A 24,872-nucleotide genomic window follows, 5' to 3' on the forward strand; every position below is an offset into this window, starting at 1 on the left:
GCCTAAGAGTGAGTTTTGCAAATTCAAAAATACAGAATAGTTTGATGATCCCAGCTGGTAAGGTTTCCCTCCTTCTCTCTCAACCATTTCTCAGGAGACTGGATGTCTTGTGAAAGGTGTTGCTTTTCTCGATGAGACTATATCCACAGAAGTTTGACTAACTGATGAACTGATCAAAGAGTCAACGAAGGAAACAAATATTATGCTCGGACATCCACACATGTCAAAATAGCACATTACACAAAACAAAAAGCCAACTTATGGGGTTTTTTCATTGTTTTATTTGGGAAAAGTGCTTCTTACAAAAGGGCAGCTGCAAAATACAGAGACCTCTGCAACAATTACTTGTTTTTCTTAAAGTGAAAGAATGGGTGGATCCAAGGAACCAAAGCAGTAGATGGACAAATCAGGAGCGTCTCCGAATTATTTCCAGGAAAGAGAGCAACAAAATGCAAAGCTAAAATTCCAATCAAGGAATTCTTCTAACAACTTAACTTTAGCTTGTCTCGTAGATTACCACCTCCTCCCCTTTAGTGGAAAAGTGTGACTTCTTACTGCAAACCAATTACTCCTACAAGGAACACCCTGGAACATAGTTCTGAATCACATCTGTCTACCTGCAAAGCTCAGGGATGGAATGAGGCAATACCCACAAAAACAAACACAAAAACCCGAGAACGAAACCCTCAACGAGGACAAACGTTTGTGAAAAAGTGCGTGGGCTGGGACGGCTGGGGGATCAGAAAACATTAAATACAACTGTGTATCCGAGACCCAGTTCGTGTTAATATCCGGATTACCAGATAGTTTAACTCTATGGCTAAGCCCATTTCTCTATTTGTACAGACAGACAGAGCCAGCACTGCTCTATAGCAGCTACCAACATACTGCTTTGTCCTTTAAGATCTATTTGCCACAACAGGCTGAAACCACTAAACCAAGTTTTTCCCCTAAGGCTAAGAACACTGCATCTACGCAGGGCTGAGAAGCTTATCACACACACACACTCAGCCATACCAAGATCATCAGCCCTTGGGAGTCAACTTCCCACTCCGCATTTATGTTATGCCTGTCTCTCTCTCGTGAGTTCTCTCACAATTTTCCTATTATGCTAAATACAGTAAAATTCTCAACACATTCGCACCTGGTTCTGGTTACCCAGTAGTATTACTCGTGTGCAATTAAACAAGAGACCAAAACCACAGAACAAGTGCACAGGGTGGGGATCACAGGGTAGGGAACAGATATAAACACAGATGTGCAGATTCCACCAGAAACCTCAAGTTTCCACCTCTTCAGTCTGCAGCAGAAAGCTACTTGCAACAGTTCAGATCCTTCATCCATCACCCCTGTTCTTGGACCCCAAAGCGGGGCCAATGCTGTTCCTTTGGAACCTGGGGTCCGCAACATGAGTGTGGAAAGTGAACACTACCCTAGAACCGTGAGAATCTGGTTGAAAACAGATGACGCAACAAACCTACACTAACTGTCTGAAAGTTAAATTCATGTTACAAAAAAACTAACTTTAAGATTTATTTTTGTAACTTTTTTAAACAGAGAAAACACCACACTCCTTGGGGAAAGGTAAGGGATTGAGAAGACAGGCCCTGGGTAAAAATTATTATGACAGCACCTGGAGTTGATAGGCCTGCCTAGGAGAGACACGGGCACTGCCACACCACCACAGGGGACAGCTACTGTCTGAGGCTCAGCAGACCAGTTCACACGCCACGCAAAGCTGCTATAGATCCAAGTCATAAAAATCTTCCAGCTCATCATGAAACAAGTCCCACTCGTCTTCAGAGTCTGTCAGGTCGTCGTCCCCACCTGCAGCCAAAAGCATAAGCAACATCTCGCCCAGCTCAAAGGTGACAACCTCTTCCTCGTCGTTGTCAAAGGGGTTGCTGTTCTCTCTTTCCTCAATGAGCTCCCAGAAGTGGTTCCTTCGTTGGGCCTGTAAAAAACAAGGCCATGATAGGGATGGCACTGTCGAGTAGGATCTTCTATTCTGTTGTTTCTAAGGCAAAAGGTCCAGCACATCAGAGGGCATGACGAACCAGACTTCTGGTTTAGGGTTTCGACTTTACCAATTCCTCCCCTCGGGTTACTCGATGCAAACAGTTTAGTCTAGAGCTTTAAGCATTCTAGTTTCTCCTTTCACATCCCTCCCAGGTTCCTGAAGTTGGTTTCCTCCTTTAATACTCTAGTCTCGCTCCCGGACCTGAGTGTTAATCTTCTCCTTCCCCTACCCCAATCTTTGCAGGACTCAACTGATAGTGTGGTATTTCCCCTCCTTTAAAAAAACAGTGAGAGTTACCCGGTATCTGCTTGATGTTCCCACTTTCTGTCTCTGTGGCTCCTCTCTACGGCCATCAGGGTACGCATGCTTGTAAAAACAGTTCCCTCCAAATGGGCAGCTCCCACGTCCTTCATCAAAATACCTGCATGCCTTGTTGCTGGAAAGGAAAATATCGCAACCCTTATTCACAGTGGATTTCAGGCCTGTATTTGACTATCATCCAGGGTTTCTTTAACCAGGTAGGGATCGAACCAGTATGTCTGTTTACAGCCCTCCCAAGGTGTGTTCTTAACCATGTGTGTGCTAATTCATGAAACACCAACTAGATACACTCTGTTCAAGTCTATGCTGTTTAACGCCTCTAGTCCCGCAGATCCAGCAGAGAGAAAATCTTCTAGAAAGCCCACGCACAAGAATATAGGACAACTGTAACATGGACTCAGAGTAAGGAAGAACCCCATTCACAGGGCCTTAGCTGTCAGCAGTAGACTTCATTATAACACAGTCCCTTGGCATGCACCCCAAGGACTGTGTTATAGCAAGACACATAATGGGCAAGCGCTATCAGGGGTGACAAAACCAATGTACTGGGAAGTAAAAGAAAGGGTAGGAAGGAGGTAGGAGTATATAATGCAGCACTGTTCTTTTCAAAGTGAACCCAAGCCAAGTTGGGATCTTAGCTGGAGAAAAGGCTGCAGCGCTCATACCTCATTGCCTCCTTGTATTTCTGAATGAGTTTCTGCTTCTCTTCTTTCTCCTCCACCCAGTACTCACTTGGAATGACAAAGTTAGATGTGATCCGGCATTCTGGGCAGGACCTGGGAAACAATGAACAGGCTGCAATGCAAATTCCCCTTTACAGACCCACTCTTCTTCAAGGACACACCCTGGTGTGTCACCTCCAGATTTAAAGACTTAACAGAAAGGCAAGTGGGCATTTCCTGAAAGGGCTCCACACACTGTCACGCAACTGACCATTTCTTTTGAGGCATGACAAACTCCTTTATAAATCCAATTCAATGGCTAGCCAGTTCATTAAAAAGAATAACTTAGGAAAAAAAAAAAAAAAAGAAGACATTTCACACAGACTCCTTTTTCTTTCGTTTAAATAAATTTATTTCTTGTAACTTTGCTCTGTTTAGATTATGTAGTTTTTGTTCAGTTATGAGAACAATCTTTAAAGGATGGTGGATTATTGGCTAGCTTAATGGATGGAATAGGAACGTGGAAAATGTAAAACGTCAGGAAACATACATTCAGAGCTAGATAAGTTTGTTCACTGAGCCTAAACTGGCTAATCCATTAAACACAATCTCCTCAGAAAAAGCACGAAGATTCTACTAACTGATACATAGGGTTTCCTCATCCAAATAAAAGTAGATATACCAACTAACCTAGAAGCTAGCTGAAATACAAAGAAGAAATCCCAATTTGAAGAATACCCCAGTTTCAAGATAAAATGCATGCATTTAAATGCGGTCCATCTGGTTGAAAGTTGGCACAAGATACTAAATTCTTCCCCAAAATAGAAAGCACAAACGAAGATTGGGGAGGAGTCTCACTTTATGATCTTGCTCTCAAATTGCTTAGCACTCCTCCACTTGCGAATACACTTGAGACAGTAGGTGTGGTTGCAGTTGGAGAGAATCCCAAAGCGGCGCTCACTGGGGTTGGCTTTCTCATAGACCACCTCCATGCAGATCCCACACACCATGTCCTTACTGCGCTGGACAGCAAATGAGAGCTCCATGTCCTTCTCATGGGCCTCAATGCAAGACTAGAAAAAGTGGAGAGATAAGAAGAGTAATCAAGTCACTGAATAGCAAAAGACTTCAACTTGACAGTTAATGACTCATGTTCAGAGAATCAAATAGTCAACTGAAAAGATAATGTGCCCAATCGGACATCAAAAGCAGCTTTGTACACAAGTGAATACAAGTGTACGACATTCTGGGGCTTTACATAACTATAAAAAGCTAAACTGAGGACTCAGCTTCAGGAACTGAAAAATTACCCAATTTTCTCTTTCCTACAGCTGAACCCCTGCCGTTAGCCATATTAACGACAGTTTTTTATATAAAGTTGGTTGATTTCCTGGTTTCTAGATGGCAAATATAATTAGGATTAAGGCCCTAATCTACAACCTGTCAGGAAATAAGGGTGAGGGAAACTAACATTTATAAATGACAATTATGTGCCAGGCACATAATTTTCACATTAAAAGAAAACAAAAACCCCCAACTTTATTGAGATATAACTCACCATATTCATTCATTCCTTAAAGCGTACAATTAAATGGTTTTTGGTATATGCAGAGTTGTGCAGCCGTCACTACTACCAACATTGGAACATTATTTTCGTCACCCCAAAGAGAAACCTCATACCCACCGTAGTCACTCATTTCCCCCTAAACTCCTCAGTCCCAGGCAACTACTAATCTGTGGATTTGCTAATTCAGGACATTTCACATAAATATGTGGTCTATTGTGACTGGCTTTGTTTACTCAGCACATTTTTAAGGTTATGTACATTGAAGAATGCATCAGTATTTCGTTTCTTTTTATTGTTGAGTAAATTCCATTGTATGTACAGACTACCATTTATTTATCCTTCATCGGATGATGGACATTTTGCTTGTTTCCACCTTAGGGCTACTATGAATAATGCTGATATGAACATTCATGTGTAAGTTTTTGTGTGGACATCACACACTTTTTATCTTCATTGAGATATACTTGATATAACATCATATTACACATACTTTTTATCTTAATTGAGGTATACTTGATATAACATCATATTACACAGACTTTTTTTTTCCTGGTGAGAAAGACTGGCCCTGAGCTAACAACATTCATGCCAATGTTCCTCTACTTTGTATATGGGACACCGCCACAGCACGGCTTGATGAGCCTTGTGTAGGTCCACGCTGGGGATCCAAACCTGTGAACCCTGGGCCGCTGCAGCAGAGAGCACGAACTTAACCATACCACCAGGTTGGGCCCACACATACTTTTTTAATCTATAAGAAACAGGCTAATCATAAGAAATGCCAAAAAGCAATAGAAAAGTCACCCATAATCCCACATAACCATAACATTTCAGTATATTTTCTATTCTCTTATCTTTTTCCTAAACCTTTTTTTACAATCCTCAGAGGTATGTATGCACTACCATCCCCAATATTTAGATGAAAGGCCTAGGGATTTAATCTGCCTAAATCCACACAGCCACCATGCCGTGAAGGTGGACTCAAACTAAGTCTTACACCATGATTCACCCCCGCAACAACCAAATTAACTTTTATTAAACAGAGATGACAAGGATTAGAAGCAAAATTTGCTTCTAATATAATATAATGTTTGTAATACGTCTTCTCAAAAAAATTTATGCTGCAAATGAGCTTAATACCACAGTCTGAAACCCTCAGTCCAATGCTGTTGGGAATGTAAAATGGTGTGGTCACCGTAGAAAAAGTTTGGCAGTTGATCAAAATGTTAAGCACAGAGTTACCATATGACCCAGCAACTCTATGCCAAGACAAATTAAAACATATGTCCTTAAAAACTTATACATGAGTGTTCATAGCATAGTTCATAACAGCCAAAAGGTAATCCAAATGTCCATCAACTAACGAATGGAAAAATAAAATGTGGTATAGCCATACAGCGGATTATTATTCAGCCGTAAAAAGGAATGAAGTACTGATAGACACTACAACATGAACGAACCTTCAAAATCTGCTGTTTTAGCCAATCACAAAAGGCCACACATATGATTCCATTCATATGAAATGTCCAGAACAGGTAAATCCAGAGACAGAAAGTAGGTTAGCTGTTGCCAGGAGCTGGAGGAGGGGTAGAATGGAGAGCAATGGCATTAATGGGTATGAGGTTTCTTTTTGGGATGATAAAAATGTCCTAACATTAGACAGAACAGTGGTAACGGCTGCAAAACTCTGTTAAATATATAAAAACCAATGAAATGTGCATCTTAGAAGGGTAAATTGTATGGAATGTGAATCTCAGAAAAGTTGTTATTTAAAAAACAGAAGAGAAAAAGGAAAAAAAGCACACAGTGTGAGGTTCTGAAAGCATGACTTCAGAAAGCATATGAGAAGCCCAGGAAGGAAAATATCCCTACTTCCTGATAACCGTTCAATTTACCAAATGTTTCTCTGAAACGAACCAACAATGTTGTGAAAGGGAAAATATAGTTCTCACGCCTATGAATGTAATATCTCCCTAAAGACTTACTTTTATGTGCTGTGATCTCTGGGCAGCATCCATTGGATGGAGGACCTGCAGCCCACACATATCACATGAGTCTCCATGGAGATACACACAGTTCTCCCCATAGCGGCACTCTCCCACTGCAGCATAGGGGCAAAGCTGCTTCTTTGTCTCCACTGCAGTTTGCTCTTTCTCTGAGTCTTCCTTGGTCACTGAGCCCTGCAGGGGTGCTTCAGTGCAGGAAGGGGCAGCTGAAAATGTTTAAGAGGGTGGTAAAGGTCCAAAAGGGATAAGGCAGATATATGAACTATAAGGTAACTGAGAACCTAACTGAAAAGGAAAAATAAAAAGAACTTCAATTAAACTCTACAACAGTCTATTGAAACTAATTCCCTAGCTCCTGAAGGAAATGAATTTTTCCTAATGCTGATATTTCCAAGATCAGGCTTGTTAAAAAAAAAAACTTTTTAATGTATTCCTTGTGCAATTGTACTGATTAAAGAAGAGAGGCTTCAGTTTTTCAAAACATTCTAAATTCATTACTACTGGGATTCAAAAAGTTTCTTTCACTCCATCTGTAAGTCTTGGGTAATCCAATTTAGAGTATTCAGATTAGGCTAAATATGAAGATTGGAAGCAGGAAGGCTGTGAAAACTCGGCTAATTGATGAACTACTGTCTAGCCCTCTAACTTGTTTTTATTCTTCAAAATACTCACTCCGGCCACAGTAGGGCTGCCCAGGAACAAACTCAATGGCGTTCACCCAGTCTTCTGAACCTGCTCCTACAGTTGCAAAGTTTGAATTTCTTGACTCAGCTTCACCCATATTCATTTCAACAATCGGTCCAACTACTGATGAGAGACTTGAGGAAGCAGCAAGGGACGATTTTGTAGTTAGATCTGTAGCAGTCACTTCTTCCTGTTTCAATGGCTTGCTATGTTCATATCTAAAAAAAATTTAAAAGTCAACGGTCACTGTCTAACCAGAAGCCTCTAGATGGACTCTATATTCCCTGACCCTGTCCTACGGTTCTTTCCAAACTACTGTGCATATGAATCACCTGGGAAATTGGTAAAAGGCAAGTACCTAATTTCTAAGTCTGGAGTGGAGCCCACGATTCTGCATGTTGAACGAGCTCCCACACGATGCTAATACTGCTGGTCCAGCGACCACACTTTGAGTACCAAGGCCATAGACCAGGGGTCAGCAAACTTTAAAGGGTCAAATACATAAACGGTTTAGGCTTTGCAGGTCATTTGGTCAGTGTCATGACTATTCAACTCTGCAACTGTAGTTCAAAAGCAGCCATAGGCATTATTTAAATGACTATGTGTGACCATATTCCACTAAAACTTTATCTACGAAAACAGCCTTTGGCCAGGTTTGGCCTACAGGCCATAGTGGGCCCACTCCGCTGCAGACCATCTATTTTACCTCGAATTCCACTCTAATCCGGAGTTTCAGGTAGTTGACAATCTACAGTTCCCAGGGAAACTCTACTAAAGAGACTGTGCAGCCAAAACCGACTAATCAAAGCAAGGCTGACACTCAAATTCAACACGCAGTACCAACACAGAAATTAAGCTGCTCCCAATAATAAAAGCGAGAGACAGTATCTACAAAATATACAATGTGTTTTGTTTCCTATATCCACTCATTCACTTAATTATTTCCTTTCCCAAATTCTGACCCTACACCTTTTCTCACTCCTTTTCAGCTATAAAATTATCATGAAACCACATCTCCAAATATAGAAAAAACTTTATTTCCTTCAAAAAACAACTTTATGCCTGAGAAAATCTTCACAATTCTTTGAGCATTTTATGCTGAGATTCATTCAGACACAATAATACGTAGTAAATCTAAACTATTATAACTTACATTACGTAGCTAGAAGTTCTTGCAATTAATTAATTGGACAATACTAACCACGGGTCACCTGTGTTATAGGTGTCTACGTTTACATCTGAAAAAAAAAGTAAAACTTAACTACAGACTGTCCTTTAGCTTATGGCAAACGTGCTGCGCTGGTCTTTCTCATTATATTGTATTATCTCAAAGCTTCAGCTTCCTCCTTCTAAGCATCAGGTAACCTACTTTGCTTTGCAGTACAAGTAATTTGAGAATCCTGCTATCAGCTACAAAAACCCACTGTATTTTATTCCATAGACTGGAATCATGCAACCAAAGGATGAGGGGAAGGGACTATCATGAATAGCTCTTTCACTTGTACCATCTCACTTCACTGTCAAAAAATTGGGGGGGGCGCATAGAGGAAGGGGGGAGGGCAGAAGGGGTGATTAGGCTCACATGTGAGGTGATGGACTATAATTAGTTTTTGGGTGGTGAACATGATGTAATCTACACAGAATTCAAAATACATTACGATGTACATCTGAAAGCTATGTAATGTTATAATCCAATGTTACTGCAATAAAAATAAACTAATTAAATAAATAAAATAAAATAAATAAATTGGGGGTAAATACTCTTTCATCATTTTAGAGATGAGGCAATTTATCAACTAAGTGGTGTTCCAGCTCTAAGATGAGACTAAAACTGCTCTGTACAATATGACAGCCACTGGCCATATCTGGCTATTTATGCTTAAATAACATTTAAAATGCAGCTCCCTGATCCTTGCACTAGCCACATTTTCAAGTGTTCAATAGCCACACGTAGCTAGTAGTCACCGTATTAGCACGACAGAGAGCACTTCCATTATCACACAAAGTTCTACTGGACAGCAGTGCTCTCCAGTTTATTTCAGAGCCATAGGGAACCTTAGGAATCTAGCCTCAAATCCTCACTTTTCAGATTAAGTAATTCCCTGGTTTGAAAGGGAATTTCAGGAAAACATTTCAATTATTTTCACGGCCTTTAAGTTAGACAAGATCCTGGGCTTTGGAACTAAGACAGGTTTCAATTTAAAATGCCAGCCCCACCAACAAAGAGAGCCTTTAGGACTGTGGGAACGTTTTAAAGGATGAAATAAAAATTAAATGTCAAGATGCAGAAAGGGTCTAAGAAATAGATATGACAACCATATTTTAACTCTCTTTCTTTCTCCTTTGCCATACTCATTTTAAAGATTTCAGGGTAAATAACTAAAAAAAATACTTAGTAGACAGGACTAGAACGCTCATCACCATCTAATTACCAAATTGCAAATACTATGAAGCTGTTGAAAGGCGTACACTTCAGTTTTAAGGTAAATTTATCAAGGAATCAACAAGGTATAATAAAATTTTTGAAAAGAGAATATTAGCTAGAAAGTCCACATTTATAAATAAACGAAATTTTCTTGCTTTCAAATATTCTACAGTTTTCTAAGGTTACAGAAGAATCTGTTTAAGAACAGACTAAAAAATTGAGATAAACACTCAAACAGTTAATTTTTTTGATCAACACCTAGTAATAAACATCTACCATACAGTTAAGAACTGTACCATACACTGAGGAGTCAAATATGAATGAAACGAAGTTTCTATCAAATGAGAATCTTTTTTTTTTTTTTGAGGAAGATTAGCCCTGAGCTAACTGCTGCCAATCCTCCTCTTTTTGCCAAGGAAGACTGGCCCTGAGCTAACATCCGTGCCCATCTTTCTCTACTTTATATGTGGGATGCCTACCACAGCATAGCTTGCCAAGTGGTGCCATGTCCACACCCGGGATCCGAACGGGTGAACCCCCGGCCGCCGAAGTGGAATGTGCACACTTAACCGCTGCACCACCACGCCGGCCCCTAATGAGAATCTATTTTGAAAATTAACTTTTTAAACTAAATTCCTCTAGAAAAAGAATAGTATATCAAATAAAAACAAGTAACTTTATTATAAGGGATTATATATTGAGGGAGAAATACAGAATTTAAATTTAGAGAAAAACATTAAAGAACATACGTTTCCAAATTTTCCTATTTAGGCAAAGATAGTCCCTTACCGCAGAGTAGATCTATATAAAAAACGCTTCTGAAGTGAAAATTTGTGAGTAAGCCCCAGGAAACATAAAGGACAAATAAGAAACAACTAATAAAGCAAGACTCCCATTCTGAAAGGTGTTTACTAAAAAATATGGTTCAGTGAAGAAGCACGGACCTCCTCAAGAGCAGGGATGGCCAACTACGACCCTTGGGCCAAATCCAACTAAAGCTAAGAATGGTTCTGACATTCTAAAATGGTTGGAAAAAAGACCATTTTATGACACGAACATTATACAAAATTAGTATTTCAGTGTCCCAAAATAAAGCTTCATTGGAACACAGCCATATCCATTAGCTTATGTATTATCTATGGCTGCTTTCGAGCTACAGCAGACTGTATGGCCTGCAGAGCGAAAAATATTTATTCTCTGGTCCTGTAGAGAAAAAGGATTCTCACAGCTACTGCATTCACACACTCAATGACAGTGGCCTTGTTGTAGTGATTAATTCTTTAATCCATTATCACAGAATCGCTGATCCTTTTAGTCAAAGCGTTAAGTAATGAATAATGCTGAGGCAACTCTCAAACTAATATTGAGCTTTTCTTTCACATCTTGGAAAGAATACTTTGATACAGTATCAATTTCTACCTAAGGAAGTTTAAACAATTCTTCTTCTAGCTCTAAGCAAAAGACAGACATTGTTCCCTCTGATTGGCTTGCAACTCCCCACCCCCAATCATTCCAAGGTCTGGTATCTGCCTTTAAAGATTTCATTTACGGAACTCAGTAGCTCCACAGGGCAAAACCTCTTCAAAGGAAGCACGATCTACCAGAACCAAGGCTGTCAACTCAGGCAGTAAGGCCTCTTTCTCCAGGGGGTGTTCAGAAACAATGACCGGGAGGTCTACAGGCATTTAGTGGGTGGGGGCAAAGGTTGCTAGATGTCCTGCAACGTGCCGAGCAATGAAGAAGTGGCCTCCCTAAACAACAGTGTCCTTATTATGAAACACTGACGCAGCAACACTGTGAACTGTCGTAACTACGACGCTATCTTTCTTTGTAAACCGCTCCCTCTAATGAGGAGGTTAAGTGTCTGAAACGCCCAGCCATTGGCTAAGTTGTATAAAAAGATCCCTGCATAGTAAGAGTGAAAAGTAGGTTTAAGTCCCCAGGCATAATTTTAACAAGAAAATAAGTCTTAGGGGGCCGGCCCCGTGGCCAAGTGGTTAAGTTCGTGTGCTCCACTTCGGTGGCCCAGGGTTTGGCCGGTTCGGATTCTAGGCGCGGACATGACACTGCTCATCAGGCCAAGTTGAGGCGGCGTCCCGTATGCCACAACAAGAAGGACCCACAACTAGAATATACAACTATGTACTGGGGGGATTTGGGGAGAAAAAGAAAAAACAAAGAAAAGAAAAGAAGTCTTGGAACAAGCCCCTCCAGGAGATTCCTTCTTTAGCCAGTCTATAATCAAGCTTTTAATAATCATCTATATCAGCCTGTCCCAAACAATTATCACCAACTTTCTTTTCAGGAAGACCATTGGTACACAGGTTTCCCTAACTCCTCTCACTTTCCCGAAAGCTCTAAACCCAGCTCAAATCAGGATTACTCCCCAAAGAAGGAGCTGGATCCTTACTATAAAGAAAACTAAAAAGAGAAAGAAAACAAAAAAAGGCAGCTCATCTCCCTAAACGTCAGAGCCTCACCAAAAGAAGGCACCTACCTCACTCCCTGGCCTTCAACCTCGGTCTCCCACAAGGAAGCCCACTGAATACAGGGTTATGCTGAAGATGGGCTTCTATACTTACTCCCCAGGAGAACACGGAATGCCATGGGGGCTGGCAAAGCTACCTGAAAAATAAGCTGATTAACACACAGAGCCTAGGCCTTAGCTCAGATTTCTTCAATTTAACCATATTTCCCATTCATTCCACCTGCGTGGTCCAATCACATGAGTATTTCTTCTGAAATAAGAGGACCAGCTGTTAACTAGCCGTACTTTTCCTCATTCTGTCACATAGTCTGTTGTCCACACCTCTCTGCTGGGGCACCTCAGAGTCTTGTCTCCACTCTCATCAACATTCAATTCCTCCCTCCCTAGACAAAGTTTACAGGGACTCTCAGTTGTCTAACTAGTCAAGGAACCCAGGTCCCCTACAGTTAAGTCAGTCTAGAAAACCTACAGAGACCACCCCACTACAAAGAATTGCTCCCTTGTAGGAGTAGGATGGAGTTCTAGCAACTCTTCCCCCATTTAATACTGTCACTGCAAGAGACATATCTGGGTTTTTTGTTTCTGTTTTTTCGAGGAGAGTTTCGCTGTCATTTTTTTTTCCTTTCCAGCATTATTGCAATGAAAAAATTAGCAGAGAGCAAAGCGACTGACTACTAAACTGAGGTATCAGGGGATCCACTTCTGAGCTCTTATAGTCAAGTGAGAAGGACCTTTTTCCTTTTCTCTATCCTTACTAGATTTCCTAGTAAAACAGATGTGGAATGACCTAACGTTAATAGCCTACTCATCAGTAATTTCTTAAGTCTTTTGAACTCTAAACATATGAACACAATAGTTGATATAACTCTGATAATAGGACACTAAAATTGACTACAACATCGCCAAAATGTCTTACCTAGTGTGATGGTTTAAAATATCCCAAATTCTTTGACACTCCTCCCCTCAAAAGGTGGAGTTCATTCTCTCTCCCCTTGAACATGGGCTGGACTTAAGTGACTTGCTTGTAAGAAGCAGAATATAGCGGAGGTGACAGTATGTGACTTCTGAGACTAGGTCATAAAAGGCACTGTTGCTTCGTCCTTGCCATCTCTCTTGAATCACTACTCTGGGGAACGCTGGCTGCCAAGTGTGAGGACACTAAAGCAGCCTAGGGAAAGGCCCACGTGGCAAGACACTGACGTCGGCCACGTGAGTGAGCCACCCTAAAAGCAGTCTTCCAGCCCCGCCAAGACTGCAGATGATGGCGGCCTGGGCTGAAACCTTGACTGCGATCCCATTTTCTCTCCATCATTCATGTTAATAGAAAACAGCTGAAGTCCTGTTTGGTCAAATATGCCCCTCATTCGTGGCCTTGAAAAGAAAATGCCACATACAAACATATCTTCACAGCACCCTATCCCCAGAGGTCTGCAGAAGCTGCTCCTCAGGCATTAATTAAACTTCGGCTTGTGTTACAAACTCACGTTTTAAATACGTAATACTTCTTTCCAAGTGAGAGATTTCTGTCAATGTACTAACACTCCTAAGGAGTACTTTTCAAAGCATTATTTCAAATCTATTATTTATAAAGCTTTAGAATTATGTATCTTACTCTCCTTTTTTCTCCCTACCTCTCCCAATCCACCCCTGAACAAAACCGATTTGTAAACAAATTCTTACCTGCAGCGGTCTCCATAAATACAGTACCCTCGCTGAAAATACTTGCATACTACCCCATACGGACTGTCAGAGAGGTCATGCGAGTAGCGACAGTTATCTCCTTCCTTACAAACCCCATGCATGAAATACCTGTGAGACAAAGAACCATAAAGTTGGATTGAGAAAGACTAAAGCCAGTATTCAAAGAATTCATGACCAATATATTCTATCAGTAATATATCAGCACTGTAATATACTCTACACACACGCACGAACTGAACACAAAGCAAGGAGAACTAGACTGTGGGACCATAAAATGATCCATCACGGTAGCACAGACAGCTGCCTATGTGCACGCATCAGTTTAGATGTAAACTGTGAGGTGGTCATTAACTTGTCTGACCACTGTTCTCAGATTACAGTCCTAGTGAGGCAGCCTCTTGTTTTCCACTAACTTTAACCATAATGGCAGCTCTATCTGTAAAAAAATCAAACATAAAGAAGCAAGAAACAACACAGACCAGAACGGGTCAGACTACTGTATATTCTTCACTTCTTCAAGAAACCATTTTAATTCTTTAAAAACCATATGCGAAAATGCAAGAAAAACTTGCTGCCAAAGTAGAGGCAAAGGGAAATCACTTTCTGTCCTTCGTTTAGCCGACTGTTGTCCATCTGCCTGAACGGATTACACGTGTACCTAACTGGCTGTTTCCAAAAACCAGGTATCAAAATGCCTCCGTAGTTTCTAAGAGGACCTAGACGAGCAGCAGTGGCATCGCCACCTGGGAATTTGCTAGAAGTGCAAATTTTGAGACCTTACTTTAGACCTAATTTGGAAACTGGGGGATGGGGGTTTGCAGCCATCTGCATTTCCCTAAGTAACTCTGTGGACTGGGGAAGTGATAAGGGTCTTATTTTTTGTAGATAACCCTGGTCCTGTAAAGTGAGTAGAACCACCACCAACCCCCCATCCTCCCATCACTGACTTCTGTCAGGGTTCATCTTTTATTCTTTGGTCCTTTTTTGGTGTCTTTCTCTTGAGCAGGGTTATGAAGATTTAATTTTGGCAGGCCACAACTCCTCAAACACGCACCTACGTACAGCTGGTACAGAGTAAGGAAAAAGTGCCTATTTCCAGGGTGCAAACGTGGCTGACTTTGTAGAGGACGCAGCTGTATCCAAGAGCGTCACTCAGTTTTCTAGGGTTGGTAGGCAGAACAGCAGCAAGCACATTCCACTTGCCCACTGATTTGAATGATAGATCGAAAAACAGATTCATATTTACCTAAGAAGCCTTGAAGAAGCCTGCCCCAAATTGAAATGTGAAAGGTTCTATTCAGAGATTACCTGCAAGTGAGCCTTCTATGTGACATAAAATGGGAAGAAAGAATAGAACATCTTGATGGAAACAGTTATAATTATCAAGATCCTAAAGTGCCCCAGGATTGCAGTCTACAACAAAATATAAGAACATGGTAGGAAGTCAAATTATAACTATGACCTAATTTCAACTGTTATTAGGTTTAACTTAATCTAACTCAGGTTTGAACTTTTGCTCAACTACAGGGCCACTTTCTGCAAGCTTTGAAACTGTCTGAGCACCAGATAACCCAAATTTGAGCTAAACCACTTGCACCAATAGATAATTTTTAACTGCATAAATGAAGAGATTAACACTTAAAAAACCCAAATCAATGATAATTACACTGTAATCACTCCAACAGTACAATCATGCTGCTTCAAAGTGTCTATAATAGTGTCCACAGTTAATAATGGGTTATTCATTTGAAACAAGTGTTGCTGTTCAAATACAGTTGTTCACTGTCAACTCTCCAGTGGGGACACTGTCTCTCTCTAATTATGAACACAAGACGAAGGTGCCTATACCGTCAATATTTCTTTGGGGTCAGTTTGAAGTCAGAGATGCAAATACTGATACAGTTTTAAGGCTTGATAAAGCATCTACCTAAAGATCTCAAACTGGGACGACAGCTCCTAAATCTCAGGCACAATACTTGGAATTTTAGGTTTGTTCTTAAATCCTATTTTGCCATGCTCCCATTCATTCAACTGTTGCACTTGGGTTTCTGATGCTCTTCATTCTTAGGTCAAATTACATCTTCTACGAATTACCACCTGACAGCCGCTGCCCTTAACTTTGTTTCCTCAACCAGCTGCTTCAAGGAGCTCAACTCCCTAACACTGGCACTCGATGTTCAGCATGACACTCTTCCTTAGCACTTGGGCACCACCTACACCACTAGTACTTTTTGACATCCACGATGGGTGACTGTTCTCTAAAATCCAAAATGACACAGTGAAAATTAAAGTCAACAAATACACTGGGCGGCCTTTGAGTAGCACAGCCCCCTAGCACTTTGTGGCCACGAGCATAATAAAGCATCTGACCCAGAGTGAGGAGAATCAGGGCAAACTTGGGGGAGATGGGCTGGAGAGCTCGGGAACACATTCTGCAGGGCCTTCTAAGTCAAGTTATCTTTTTTTTTTTTCCTTAAGATTGGCACCTGAGCTAACAACTGTTGCCAATCTTTTTCTTTTTTCTGCTTTTTTTTTTCCTCCCCAAATCCCCCCAGTACATAGTTGTATATTTTAGTTGTGGGTCCTTCTAGTTGTGGCATGTGGGAAGCCGCCTCAACATGGCCTAACAAGCAGTGCCATGTCCACGCCCAGGATCCAAACCCTGGGCTGCTTCACACACGAACTTAACCACTCGGCCACGGGGCCGGCCCCTAAGTCAAGTTATCTTAAAGCAGTAAGAAACCATTGAAGAGGACCGGCCCAGTGGTGCAGCAGTTAAGTGCACATGTTCTGCTTCGGTGGCCCGGGGTTCGCCAGTTTGGATCCCAGGTGTGGACATGGCACTGCTTGGCAGGCCATGCTGTGGCTGGCGTCCCACATATGAAATAGAGGAAGATGGGCACGGATGTTAGCTCAGGGCCAGTCTTCCTCAGCAAAAAGAGGAGACTTGGTGGCAGTTGTTAGCTCAGGGCTAATCTTCCTCAGAAAAAAAAAAAAGAAAAAGAAAGAAAGAAACCATGGAAAGATCTGAAACAAGGGAGTGTCAGAATCAGATTTAAATTTTAAAACACTGCATTAAACTATCTTCCAGGTGACCTGTCTTGGCCAACTGATTATATTTACATCTAGGGACTTCAGCTGACCCCAAGTTTCAAGAGCCAGCAGTGAATACAGCTGCAAGAACAGTCAATGCAATCAGGCTGCATTAGGAGTAGATAGTTTAGATCTAAGTAGTGATAAAAAATACAGGTTCAGAATTAGGAAGACGACTTAAACTCCGGCTTTGTCACTCACTACCTGTGTGACCCTCAAGAAGCAATTTCATCTTAGTTCCACCACACTGTCAGATTTAGGAACTCAAAAAAAAAAAAAAAAGCAATGTGAAGTAACTGCACAGTGTCTTCAGAGGCACTTCCGTCTCTCCTTGCACATCTCTACTCCGCTCTGTCAGACCATACTCCAACCACATTTGTTTCTGACCGAGCACCGTAAGAGGCACATCTAAACAAATCAGTTAAGCAAGAGTAGAGAAAGCAAGAGGGCAAGAGACCTTAGTGTCATGCTGCAAGGAGCAGACAGTTAGGAGGACCTTTTCCAGCACTATTCCTGACAAAGTGATCATGTGCGGGAAGCTGCATCCCAGAGCTGGCTCAACGTGAGGACTGAGAGAGACAACTACCCAGCAATGAAATTAGTTCCTGAGGTCCAGAATGAGCATCAGTGAAGGAGCTCAAGTAGACACAAAATCACCTGATACTGCACACTCAACAGAAACACGAGAATACGAGGCCTAATTAGTTGCTGCCAAATGCTAAGCATTAGTTTCCGTGGTGGTTTGGTATGGATGGTTTGGGCCTTTGGTTTGTTTTACCTGCCTTTTGTCTCTCAGTGATACTAATACTGTTGGTAGACCCAGAAATACAAACAGTCCTCACAGTGAAAGCCCTTCTTGCCAACCCATCTCTGTGTAAGTCTAAGAGATTACGACATGCTAGTGTAGGTTATAACATGTAACAGAAAGAGGAAAAAAGGCAACCCACTCCCAAGACTTTCTTCCCCAAACAAAACCAATCAAAATAGGTGCTTTTGTTTTGTTTTTAAATGTCACCACCCAATTCACTTTGATGCCAGTGCCCAGGCTGAACCTGCCTTTCGTGAAAGGCTGGGCCGTATGATTTCTGAGGTTCCTTCCACCTTGAAGATTCTATGACTCCAAGCAGACATTGTCCAATAATAAAGACAAATACAACTGACTAGAATCCCTCCACTGCTGTACCTCTTGGAAACCTAAGCAAGGTCGCCGAGATACAAGAAACCCCAATAGTAGGTTGTGAGGGTGCAACAGAAGCAAACAACAGCCTCACAGTACCTCTAGGCACCATAACAACCTCCCTGGGGATTTATAGAAATCACGGAGTATTAATTAATTTGGCATTTAATTACTCAATCTGCTATGACATTTCTTACTTTGATATTTCTTTTTTTTTTTTTTTCCCGAGGAATATTAGCCCTGAGCTAACATCTGCTGCCAATCCTCCTCTTTTTGCTGAGGAAGACTGGCCCTGAGCCCACATCCGTGCCCATCTTCCTCTGCTTTATAGGTGGGACGCCTACCACAGCATGGCTTGCCAAGCAGTGCCACGTCCACACCCAGGATCTGAACTGGTGAACTCCAGGCCGCCAAAGTGGAACGTGCGCACTTAACCGCTGTGCCACCGGGCCAGCCCCTGATATTTAATTTCTGATGAGCACATGTACCGTTTCTCAAACTAGATTGTAAATTCCTAGTGGTTAAGGACCATGATTTATTCTGCTCTTTATCTCCTACAGTACCTATACACATAATACGTACGTATTTGTTTAATAAAAATTGTATAAGACAGCCAGGTGTCCTGGTATATGACAGTGCCGTTAGCAAATTAATTTTTCTTTCCCTGGGCTGGGTAACTTTTTCAATGCCATCCTTTCAAAAAATACTATATAGTTTGCAAGTAATAAATGTCACTATGGATATCACAGCACTTGGCTAAAGACTTTCGGGGAGGACTTCCTTCGTTGTTAAGCAATCTGTACTACACGTATAAAAAAAGCTTTTGAAAAATCAAAATGAAAGAACGCTTGGTTTTTGCCTATTATTTAAACAGCCAGAACACTCGTCTGCCATTGCAAAAGCACTCTAATGAAGCAGCATCTAAACTCAAAATTACAATTTTTAAGTTACAACTTTTCTTTAAGTATCAATTGTTTTAATCCCACACACTCAAGGAAACCAGAAGAAGCAACAGTAGCATTTCTATTTCATGGTGTTCCTCTAATAAAAGATATGAAAACTGGCCTGGTGAGGGCAGCACAATACAGCTCTTCAGGAAAGGTCCACTCAGGCTTTTCTTAAGCCGCAGAAGTGAAACACACTGAGACAGGATTTCAAGAGAAATATTAACCAACGAGAAAATACAGATGATTCTGAACAATTAAAAACAAACACCCATCATCGGAACAACTTCTGACTTCTAAGAGGATTATACCCTAAGTGAAAAAAATAGCCTTAGCCCAACTCCTAGATATGAGGGGGAAACAGCCACAAACACTAGAACCAACTCACTATCTTGAATTCTCTTCAAAGGAGGTGTAGCTATCAAACACACTGCAAATACTTATTTATACTACAGTACACTTCTGCACCCCCTTTAACATCTAGCACCATGCCTCAAGTTGTGGGTACTAATGCTTACTGACTGAATAACTGAACGAGAGAGTCCCAAAAAGACAAACACGCATTCTAGTAAGTCCTTTGTCTTTACAAGAGTGTTTTTAAAAATGGAGGCAGAGGAATCTTACTAGTACACATTAAACTGGGTAATTTGAGTGTGGATTTATCAACATCAATTCAAGCATTTACTGAGTATACCAGGTACTGAGTAAAGCCCCACAGAGACAATGATACACAAAATAGGGTCCCTGCTTTCAGAGAGCTCAAGTCTAGAATAAATGAAGATAGCATATTTGATACTCCTCTATTAAACAAGAAAGATTTTTTCAAGAGAGGAGATCATGCTGGTACCTAGAACAACTGAAAACAATGTCAAACACATCAACTGACCAGCACTGTTTTTAAGATAACTGTCTCAAGCAAAACCTAGACAGGTTTATTAAAAAAAATAAAAAAGGAACAAAAACTAGCATATCTAAGCCTGTAGCTTTTACATAATGCTTTTGCAAAATATTAGATTACTCAGCTATGTAAATTTCTTAAATACATATATCTATAGGTTCACGGGCAAAGAATTCCCACTGGTCCATAAAAGATCTAGAATATTACATTAACTCAAAGATTTAGGTAGGCAAAGACGAATGATTAGTTTGGTAGCTATGTTTTGAATTCTGATGATACTGGTGAGGAACTAGAAATGGGGAAACAGAACAGGGAACAGTACCTCCAAGGGGAAAGGAGAGTGTAGAAGTGACTATGAATTCTGCCCAGAGAAGTAAAGTTGTGCTCCAGTTACAGACACAACAGGATAAGAATGAGATAAGGACAGTATCATCAGGTTGGAGATGGGTATTCAAGGCCAGACTATATTTAGACTGGAGACGGTGGGTAAAATCCAGGCACTGTATGGAGTTCTTAAAGAACTCACATATTCCAGGAATATTATTTTCAGTGTATGGAGGTAGACTAGGACTGCAGGGTGAATGGCTAGAAAGTTCAGGAATATAAAGGTTTCACTGGTACTTTTAGTTTTAAAAGATTCAACTAGCACATATAAATCAACTGCAGCATCGTAGAGAAAAGAGAAACTGAGACTCAAGTAATGAATAGGAATAATGCACTCAAGCAACGCATGAGTACTAATTTTAAAATTCTCATTCCTTGGGATAGTGCGTTTGATTCCATTCTTAGGATTTACAGATGACCGGTAAGAGAAGCTACCTGAAATAGCTTTTACGCTTTCTCCACCCGGCTATTGAAAATCAACTTATTTAAGCTTATCATTCATACCTTAAAGGTATCATATTAAAGACTGGGAAAGCTTGGATCTCGCTGTTAATACTACGACAGTGAGTTGTGTATATTAGGAATGTTTTTAAGTGTTTGCACATAAATTATGCCACCCAGGTGAAAACGGGCGTTTCGCTTGGATTTTTGCAACCGAAAGAAAAAGAAAGGCTTCCAGCCGCTACTGATCACTTTTTAAAAATCCACCTATCACATCTAGTTAAATGCCCTCATCTTACACGTACAGCTCGATTATTTTTTACATGCGTGCACACCGCCGTATAACCGCCATCTACTCATCATTTATTTTTTCAAATATTTTCATCTGACAGGTCACGTCAAAATAAAACCTCTCTCCTCTGGGAGCGGGGAGGTCTTTGACTCCCCCCAGAAGCAAGATGCGTGGATTTCAAAAGAGACACATTTCGCCGGGGGAGGGGAACGGCAGCCCAGAAAACGTAAGGCGGAGGCGGGGACCCCGGGCCGGCCCCGGGTGCTAAGACAAAGCTCAGAGCCGCCCACCCGGATAAACGTACAAAGAAGAAATAACAAAGCTACTTGTCCGGGGGGGGTGGGGCGGGGAGCCGCGAGAAGACGTTACAAACGGATGACCCCGCGGCGAGGCCCGGGGCCAGGCCACCTCGCCGGGACCCTCGGCGGCAACCCCGGCCCGGCGGGGTGGCCGGCTCCCGGCGACACCATCCACCGCTTCCGGAACCTGCGCAGCCGGAGGCGGGGGGGACCCGGCGACAATAAGGAGGGAGGAGCCAGCCCACCTCTCCCAGTGCGCGCCGCCCGGCCGGCGCGGGGAGGGCGGCGGCCCCGCAGCGAGGCTGCGCGCGTCGGGGCCCGGCGGCCGGCGGGGGTTGACGCAGCGCGGGCGGGGAGGCCGGCGGCTGCGGGGACCGGGACGGGGACGGCGGCGGCAGCGGCGACACGCCGGCTGCCCGCCGGCTCCGCCCGCCCCCGGCCGCCGCCCGCCCCTTCCTCCGCGGCCGCGGCCCCCTCCCCGCCCCGGCGCACGGCCGCGCCGCGTCTCACCTGCAGGTGACCTGTTTAGTCCAGCCGCCGCCGCTGCCGTCGCTGCCGCCTCCCCCGCCCCCCGCCCCCGGGGACGGGGAGGTGACCGCGGGGATAGGGGTGGGGGAGGCCGCCGCCGCCGCCGCCGCTGCCGCTCCTGCTCCTGATGGTGTGGCTGTTGTTCCGGGAGCTGCAGCCTCCGCCATTACTGTTTATCCCACACAGCAGTGGCACCGGAACTTCCGGGATCACATAGTTCCGGGCCGGCTGCGGGGAGAAGGCGGCGAGGCCAGGGGAGGGGAGGGGAGGGAGACCGCGGCGCCCGCTCGCTCCCTTCGGCCCCGCGTCGCGTCTCCCAGCGCTCTGGCCGCCGGATCTGCGGGCCGGAGCCCGGGCGCCCGCGGCCCGCCCCCCGCGCCCTCTGATTGGCGGACGAGGCAGCTCCGCCGGCGAGGGGCGGGGCGCGGCTGGTCTCCGCCAGGTGGACACGCCCCCCTCGGGGCTCCCCCTTTGGGCTCCACCTCCTGGGAACCAAAGTACGAATTTCCAGAGCGCTGACCCGGAGGAGGACTTCCCAGCAGAGGCTGATGCAGTGGAGGGCGAGGAGGAGGGAGTTTGGGACCTGGGCTTGAATCCAGGCTTACCCATTTAGTGGCTCTATCAATTACTAGCTGTAGGAACTCAGCCTGGACACCCATTATCTCGGAGCCTCAGTTTCCTCATCTCTAAAATGGGGATGATAGCAGGCCCTACCTCACAGGGTTGCTGTGAGGATTATACGATATGCGTGGCGATCACTGAGTTTAGTGCCTCGTACATAGGAAACAATAAATGTTCCCATTCCTCTGATCAGAGGTGTGATCTCGAAGCCCCCCAAGAGAAGAATGCGGGGGCTTCGCAAGGCTCTGGATCAGCTTGCCTTCCTTATCTCCCGGCTTCTCCCGTTCCTATTTATGTGTCTTTGAGCAAATTAACTTACCTCTTCGTGCTCTTGCTTTCTCCATCTGCAAAAATAATAATGATACTAATAATAGTAACGTTTAAATAATAATAGTACCTATCCCAGAGGTCGTTCAGAAAGTTAAATGAGAGTCCATGGAAAACTCTTAACACTGTGCTTTCATACTACAGTTAACACTTCTTCATTAAAGAGACTAAATAACAAAAGGTGTCTAGGATATCCCAGCTTCTGAGTTATTTGTAAAACTATGAAAATTAAAATGTGTTTAATCCTATTTCCCCATTAATGCCCACCGTCCTCTCAGATGGTGCATACTGAATCCTGAGCTTCCACAGGCACTTTTCATAAGCCCTCAATTTGCTTTTCTATAGTCTGTCTACCTTGAGAAAGTGAAAATCCGTCCCACTGATAATCAGTCTACGATGTACCCAAGAGACACAAACAAGGACAGTGGCAAAACCAACAGAAAACAATGTTTCTCCCAAGGCCACACCATTCAGCAAAAAGACTAACAATCCCCTTCTTTTGAATAATTACAGCTTTTTTTACTAATATCTTCCAACCCCACTTCATTTTTCCCTCCAACCTCCCAAACAAAGATTGCTGAGACACCCAGTTCCCAGACACTCCACCTCCTGACAGCACCCGGTCCAGAGCTGGTCTCTCCTGCTTGTCTCTTCCCCAGAATCACCCAGCACCAGCTTCAGCCCTATAAGAGGCCCCTCCCTACTGCCCTTCCAAGATGCCCACCATTGCTCGGCTGTCTGGTCTCCCCCGCTGTGGCAAGTTAATAAGTTTAACTTTGTTGGACTACAGGTGTATTCCTGGTAGTCTGTATCTGTTAGGCTTTATCAGTTAAGTAATGTTGGTGGGTGGATGCAAGCACTTAAACTTTATGTTAAGAAAAATGGTCACTTAAATCTTCAATTTAGGAAAATCCTCCTGTAAACTATGGATTCTTTTTGTCACTTTACTGCTGCCCTCAGCTGAAAGCAGTGGCACCCAGCTCAGAGCCCTCAGTGCGATCATATGAGATCATGAAAGATCTGAGTCTCAACGACACACCTGGAAAGGCCCTGGGCCTGAACTTTAAGATGGAGGGAGGATGGGACCCAGGGATGTCCCTAAGCCCGCACATGCCCAATCAGCGTGAGTTCTGAATTATGGATCTTCCCAGTCGCCCCTGCATCCAGAGTGATGTGTCACTCTGCTCAGTAGTCCAAGTAGGGTTTCAATCAAGGTAAATCCTTACTAGGTCATGTGTGATGTGGCCTCTCCCCTTCTCAGATCTCATTGCTATTCTGCCCCTGTCTCACTTCTCTCCAGGAACTCTGGGCTCGTGCTAACCCGAACACAGGAGTCACCCTCTCACACAACCTCATCACGCAGTTATGTCCTTGGCAAGCACCTCCCAGCTTTTGCCAAATCTTAACAAGAAACTCTCAAATCTCAATTTCTCCTCTGACTGCTTTTTAAAAATTGCAAGCTGTTTCCTCAGCCCCTACCCTCCTGATCCCGACTCGACTCTATTTTTTCTTTATTCTATAGTATTTACCTCCTAACTTACTATACAATTTGCATATTTGTTATGTTTATTTATTGCCCATCTCTCCTAGCTAGAATATAAACTCTAGGAGGCAGCGATCTTTACCTGTTTCCTTCAGATGTACCCCGAGCCCCTAGAATGGTGCCTGGCATAGGGTAGGTTTCATTCATTGGGCAATGTTATAAAAACGTTGTAAAAATTACTGATGTTATAAAAATTACTATGCCTTGGCTCACCATCCACACCAATAGGAATAATGATGTTTTGTATTACAGGGAAACAAAATAAACTAAACAAAGAGTCATCTCTGTTTTAGATTACTAGGAGAAAAGGTCAGCACAAGAGCAATTAATGCATTTCTTCACTCATGAAATATTTATTAGTGATTCTGCTGTACTGGGCTGCCCAACCAGCCCGGTTCTTAATTATAAGCAGAGTAACAGCCACCCACGTGGTGTGAAGTGAGGGCATCAA

At 42.9% G+C, this 24,872-nt stretch overlaps 1 protein-coding gene across 5 annotated transcripts; it reads right to left on the reverse strand.

Annotated features, from left to right (window-relative positions):
- Nucleotides 1-258: 258 nt before the first annotated feature.
- MKRN1 (makorin ring finger protein 1) lies at nucleotides 259-22,305 on the reverse strand. 5 transcript variants are annotated; one of them, XM_070616626.1, is made up of 9 exons: nucleotides 22,029-22,293; nucleotides 21,913-21,961; nucleotides 13,854-13,982; nucleotides 7,249-7,478; nucleotides 6,556-6,782; nucleotides 3,862-4,076; nucleotides 3,007-3,117; nucleotides 2,318-2,456; nucleotides 259-1,954 (listed from the first exon to the last, which is right to left on the reverse strand). In XM_070616626.1, exons 3-9 carry the CDS (start codon nucleotides 13,973-13,975, stop codon nucleotides 1,742-1,744), a joined length of 1,257 nt encoding a protein of 418 aa, XP_070472727.1. In that variant the 5' UTR covers nucleotides 13,976-13,982; nucleotides 21,913-21,961; nucleotides 22,029-22,293; the 3' UTR covers nucleotides 259-1,741. The 5 variants fall into 5 exon arrangements, with proteins under 5 accessions (XP_070472727.1, XP_070472728.1, XP_070472726.1 ...); XM_070616627.1 differs by having other exon boundaries at nucleotides 22,032-22,283; XM_070616625.1 differs by having other exon boundaries at nucleotides 21,913-22,305.
- Between the last annotated feature and the right edge of the window lie 2,567 nt (nucleotides 22,306-24,872).

Source organism: Equus przewalskii, chromosome 4 (assembly GCF_037783145.1).
Source record: "Equus przewalskii isolate Varuska chromosome 4, EquPr2, whole genome shotgun sequence".
Taxonomy (NCBI): Eukaryota; Metazoa; Chordata; class Mammalia; order Perissodactyla; family Equidae; genus Equus; species Equus przewalskii.